This window comes from Corvus brachyrhynchos, unplaced genomic scaffold, assembly GCF_000691975.1.
Source record: "Corvus brachyrhynchos isolate BGI_N302 unplaced genomic scaffold, ASM69197v1 scaffold646, whole genome shotgun sequence".
NCBI lineage: Eukaryota > Metazoa > Chordata > Aves > Passeriformes > Corvidae > Corvus > Corvus brachyrhynchos.
The window spans coordinates 225,414-231,799 of record NW_008238401.1 but is presented as its reverse complement, the minus strand read 5'-3'; the positions used below and the strand labels follow the sequence as shown (position 1 = coordinate 231,799).

General features: G+C 40.2%; 1 protein-coding gene across 1 annotated transcript in view; it reads left to right on the top strand.

Annotated features, from left to right (window-relative positions):
• Positions 1-2,320, top strand: part of LOC108447184 — a 14,635-nt gene extending 12,315 nt beyond the window's left edge. The window contains exon 3 of the mRNA XM_017736427.1: positions 1,503-2,320. Within this exon, the coding sequence (XP_017591916.1) occupies positions 1,503-2,097 (595 nt within the window). The 3' untranslated portion in view covers positions 2,098-2,320. The remainder of the gene's footprint in view (positions 1-1,502) is intronic.
• The last annotated feature ends 4,066 nt before the right edge of the window (positions 2,321-6,386 follow it).

Genomic DNA, 6,386 nt, shown 5'->3' with positions numbered 1-6,386 from the left:
GCACACGCCTCCAATGAGCATTTGGGCCAGAACAGCGGCAATTGCCCACTTGATTCAAAAAGCCAGGACTAGGACTCTTGAAATTGGTGCTATGGAACCTGCATTCATAGCTTTACCTCTGAAAGCAGAGTCAAAAGAAGGGAACCTGCATTCATAGCTTTACCTCTGAAAGCAGAGTCGAAAGAATGGATGTTACAACACTCTGAACTGCTACAAGTGGCGTTACTGGCCTACCCTGGAGATGTTATTGATCGCTGCCCAAAGGATGCACGACTCCAAATGTTAGGAAAACAACTGTGGCTTGAGACTGCAAAGGTGTCCAAGCGTCCTGTAGAGGGACGTACGGTATTTACTGATGCAGGCAAACAAAGTAGAAAAGCTGCCTGCACGTGGCTAGAGGGGACCACATGGAAGCATCACCTGCTGTATGGAACTGATCAGGACTCGTTACAGACACTTGAATTAGCTGCAGTAGCATGGGCACTAATACAGTGGAGAACAGAACTATTGAATGTAGTATCCAATTCACTATACATGGTGAGTGTAGTGATGAGAATCAAGGACACTTTGATTAAACCACCCACCAACCCACGGCTTGGACAGTTGTTCTTTAAAGTGCTGCAAGCGATCCATGATCAGACTGAGCCATGCAGCATACTGCACATCAGAAGTCACCTCTCCAACCGAGGATTAGGCGAAGGCAATGCCCAAGCCGATGCCTTGGTTAGCTCGCTATTGAAGGCACCTCAGGACTCTTTTGCAGCAGCCCATAACAGTCATGCTATGTTCCACCAATCTGCAAAGGCCTTGCAAAGACAGTTCCGCATTACCAACACTGATGCACACGAGATTGTGAGGGCCTGCCCATAGTGCAGCCAGCACGGCTCAAGTTTAGGCCTCAGAGTGAACCCAAGAGGGCTGCAGGCATGCGAACTGTGGCAAATGGATGTTACACATGTGCCTGAATTTGGGCATTTAAAATATGTGCATGTCACTGTAGACACCTTTTCTAAAATGATAATGGGCTACCGCACAGTCAGGAGAGAAGGCAATCCATGTGATTCGCCACCTAACTGTGTGTTTTGCCATTATGGGTGTACCAGACTCCTTAAAGACTGATAGTGGGCCAGCTTACGTGGGGGGTCGAGTGCAGAAGTTTTTACAACTATGAGGTGTTAAGCATAATACCGGCATTCCCCATGTGTCTACAGGACAGGCTATTGTAGAACGGGCCCATCAGACAATCAAGGAGTATTTCGCTAAACAGAAGGGTACTGAGCAAACGGATCCTGTAATTAGGCTGCAGCAAGTACTATTCACTCTAAATTTTTTGAGTTTGGCAGGAGATGCTGTACAGCCCCCCATAGTCACACATAACAGCCATGTTAAGCTATAAGCTACCCCAGGGGTACAAATTTGTTATAAAGACCCACAGACAGGACAATGGGAGGGGCCAGCTCCATTGTTATTTAACGGTCGAGGTTATAGTTGTGTCTCTTCAGATACCGGACCAATATGGGTTCCTACCTGATGGACCAAGCCCGCTCCCAGTCCTGCTGTCAACACGAAAGGCTCCAGCGAGTGCGTGAGCCATTGAGCCAGGATGTGACACGTAAAGCAGATGTTCCCAACCTTTGGGAAGTGAATCTTTGCTTGGTGACTGACAACCTCACATCTGGACAACCACTCGGAGTCTGGGCGCAGTCGCCAAGTGTGCATGTTAATCGCCGCAGAAATTGTTTACGCTGTTATAATAGCTTGTGCTTGCGCTTGTGCTGTGGGGGCTGTGGGGAGGAGCTTACAAGGGGTAGTTGGAACATAGACGAGCGAGGTAGTTTATGCCGAGAATGTTATCGGGTGCCTGAGACAAGAAGTTTAAGGCAGTGTGTGTCCATCGTGCTCAGGATATTTTGTTGTGGTTTTGGGTGCATACGGAAGGCTTTAGAGAAAGTTGTTAATCGGGCTTGGCTTGTGCAAAGAGAAAAAGAGGGAATTGTAGAGGAATGGCTGGGTGAACAGGGACATGTATACGTGCACAACCCAAGCTATGTTCGTGAACTGTCCTTGAGTAAGGAAAAAGGAGAAGAACAATGCTGATGTGGCAAGTCGACAGGATGTTAAGAAGGAGGTGCTGACCGCAGAAAGAGGAAAAGTTGTGTTAGCAATAGTCACGTGCATATTTGTTTGTAACCAATCACTTGCTATTAAGGGCCGCGTGAATAGCAGCTGTGATCCAATAGCATGGAGCTTGCTTACGCATGCTTGGGGAATTAGGGTATAACTACGGGACTGACAATAGAATAAACGGAGTTCCATCATATCTCTGTGAGAAGTGTGGTTCATCCCGGCAGATCTCTGGCTATTTTACACTTTGACGTTCACGTAGGACTAATTTAAAATTTTGAGACTTGATTTTCAGTGACACACTTTGGTGTTCACATAAATATATGTATATATTAGAAAACTATATGTGAAGGTACATACGTGTATGCTCCAGCATCTGCTGGCCTAGGGGAATTAATTATCACATCACAACATCCACCCTGAAAACATAACCAGCAGAACCCATCCTAGGTGTTCTACTTCAGAGTGATCTGCAGATTATTTTAAAATCACTTTAAAAGAGTTGCAGCAAACTACATCATTGCTCAGGCCTAATGTCAAGCCTTCATATCCCATTTCAAAACATATGATGACTCTAGAAATCTCATTTGTAGACGTTATCCATTATGTATCCTGGAGCTATATGTATGTTCATTAATTTTAATGCTTTTGACAGAACTCGATCACAAAAAAGTCATGTAACACCACCAAAATAAAGTTTTGATAAAGTTTTACTGAGTGTAATCAAAAGATAGTACAATTTTTTAAAATATGCAGTAGAAAGATGAAGACATAGAATGATACAGCAATATTGAAAAAGATTATGGGTTCCATCTTTAGTAGTACTAAAATTGTTAAAATAACTTGGAACCTTATCCATGTTTGTAATACCTGATTTACTCTGATTACATGTAATTTCATTACATTATTCACATCAGTTCCCCTTGTATCTAGTTTTTGTAACTAGTAAAGGCTTATGCTTCTTTTACAAGCATCTCTATCTATGGATTAATTTGGTTGAGATTTCTTTAAACTAAGACCATAATTTTACCAGTTCCACAAGTAATTTATATGCATTTATCTCTTTTTTAGCATACATCAGTTTCAATGCATGTACAGATTTGTGCAGATCAGCAAGACTGCGGTCCCATATAATCACCATTGTTCTCTTTTGACAGCTGCCATTAAAGAAAAATTGGTTAGAGAACATTAGGTGTGGTAACATACATTATTTGACTCAGCCTCACACTGTTCATCTCTAGTTTTATTGCATCACTGCACAGCACTATCTGGCTGCATTTAATAAGGTTTACATTTAGTGGTAACTACACCCTCCCTGAAAGAGAAGAAAATTCTCAAGGGTACTTTGCTGCACCAACTTTAACACTATTCTTGCCTTGATCCATTATAAATTATTACTAAACTTCACAGTGATCTATTTTCCTTCCTCTTCTTTAGGAATTTGTTATTCATGAATTCTGTGTAGATCTGAAAAAACCCTGTTGTAATTCACATTCATTTTATGAAATGTGATGGGAATAAATAGGAGCAATTTGGTATCACAGGAAGGCAAATCCAAACTGTTTGATGGAGAAATACTATAAGAATGTCACCAATGTATAGGCACTTTTCCAAAGAGAGTGCAAAGCTGTGATATTCCTCTATGGCACTCTGAACGTTCAATGAAATCCTGAGTTTGTATCAAGCAGACCAGATTATGAGCAGCAATTACATTAGGGTAATTGCTTGAAAAACAAAATAAAATTATTCTCTCTTGAAAGGGTTCAGTTGTCTTTGTAACTACTATCAAAGCATCATTAATTACATATTAGATTTTTTAATACTTGTAACGTAGCTCTCTTAACAAAACTGAAGGTCCACGCGACCTGCTCCATTAAGTAAATTATATCTCGTTTTTGTTTAATTGTGTTATTGAGATCAGATTCTTGAAACATGCAGCATAGTGACAGAAGAGGGATAGAATTGTCTGCATTTCAAATTCTTACAGAAATAATTGGAGGAAGTTTATCAGGGTTTCTTAAAAAAGTTTTTAAGCTGCACTTTATCAAAAAGCTTCACTGGACAGCAAGTCATTCCAGACACCTGAAAGAAAAAGCCAGGCCACAACCAGCACTGTTTTATTTCTCTCTTCTTTTTGGCTTTAAATATTTTCAGTGTGATTCAGTTTTTAAAGTATAACCCCACGTTGCTGCTTTATCAGCAGTTACGTTAACTGTTTCAGGAGGCAGGCCAACACACACACTCGTTCCCTGCAGCACACTGGAATCTTCTGAGCACCTTCCCAGTCCCACTGCACAGCACAGAGATTCTGCAGTTTACACAAGGACAGTGAGTTCCTACACATTTATTTCACTTTTTGATGCCACAGTGAAAGGCTATTTCAACATTACACCACATCTCCTACCTCCCCGGTGACTTTATCTTTTAATAACTGTATCTGGATTGATTTAAACTGCAGTGATGCTGGGTCTTATTATCTACATAATAAAAAAGCATTGCAAGACAACAGTGAGACCCCATATCTACTAAGATGCTAAACTGATTTCTCTCTTCTGCTTGTTCCTTCATATCCATTGATGAGTTTGGATGATTTAATTTAGTTTATGATAAATCACTTTGTGCTTATATTAGGGGCTTACTCTCTCTGGTAGCTGGAGTCTCAAAGAATTTACTATTCCCCTTGACATACAAAATGTTTGGTAAATAAGGGCTAAAGTAACTCACGACATCTTTTTTTTTGTAAATGATGGAAGGGCAGTACCAAAATAAGGCTGAATTGCATTTCAGGTGAATTAATGTGTTTTCAGATTCCCCTTCACCTACAGAAATTTCAGAGGAGTAGCAGGCTCAGTGGGGCCTGAGGTTGTCTTTATTACTTTACTTCTTTTCTACAGAAGGAAATGGAACAAACTATCAATATGTTCTTAGTCAAGATATACTAGCTGCATAAATTACTAAACTTATTTTAGAATTTAAGTAGGAGATCAAAGAGATTGGAATCAGAAGCATGAAAGCTCCTCTAAGTCACAGAATGAACACAGTGAATGCGCATTAAAGCTATCTCCTAGGGAGAGAACAAATATCTTTGCTCAGAATGTGTATTGTTATCAGAGCAGATGAAAATAGCCACCTGAGGTTGCTCAGCAATGTGCTTCCAGCCTCCAATTCTGTTATAAAGAAAGAAAAAAAAATAGAAATTAATTAAAGCATTACATACAATCAGACTTATCTAAAATGGAGCATGCACTGAAAAGCAAACCGTATCATTAGGACTGAACAGACATCTTCAAATGAGTTCAGTGACTGGTTTTTGTACTGTGGAGAAGGGCTGTAAACCACTGCAGTGCAGATGCAGAGGCTGCAGAGTAACTCCCCTGTCACACCACCCTGTAATGTTCCCACTACCAGCCCAGAAAATGTTCTCTGGTGTAATGTTACCCCTTAGTTGTGAACACTAATAATTTTTAGAGCTGTCTTCCATCTGTTCTTATGACTGGGAAACTTGTACAAAGACTTGTAAGTTAGCCAGAGCATGCCATTCAGCAAGCCGATGTCTGAGGAATGGTGCAGCGAGTAACTCAGAGCTGGTGCTGGGTTAAACAAGCACTGGGTTAAAAATCACAGCAATACTGACAGTACAGTTCTGAACCAGACTCCCTGCACTGCAGCAATTCCACTGTAAACTGAATAATAGTTAAAGTTCAGCAGTAAAAGCACAATAGAGGGTAAGGATAACCAGGCTTCTCCTGTTTCATTGACAATTAATTTTTTTTTTCCCTACTGCTCATGTTACCAATAACTAAAACTTAGTGCCTCTGGCTACTCTTCATTAAAATTTGCCCCAAATACTTCCTTAAAGGTTTTATTTGGTCCTAGAAAATGCAATTTGTGTTTCACCTGTCTTAGGGGGTGTCACTAAGACTGATGTATGGCTTTGTTTTCTTTATTTGGCTACTGTAGTTATGTTTTTAAAGTTCCAGTAGTATGCTTTTGAGTATAATTTTTTCTTAAACCCATTCTGTGTGAAACGTTGCACTTCTTATTCACTCCAATACCCCACATAGTTTTAAAAGTCCTAATGATTTTACAGTATGAGAGTATCCTTGGAATCAACTAAAATCATTATTACTGACAATTCTTCTAAATTTTCTTCTTGATGTTTTCAATACATATTCATAGTACAGTGATTTTTGCGTTCATAAAAGAGCAAATTACAGCTTATTTCCCAAAGCTCTTCTTAACATGAGTAGACTGATAACACA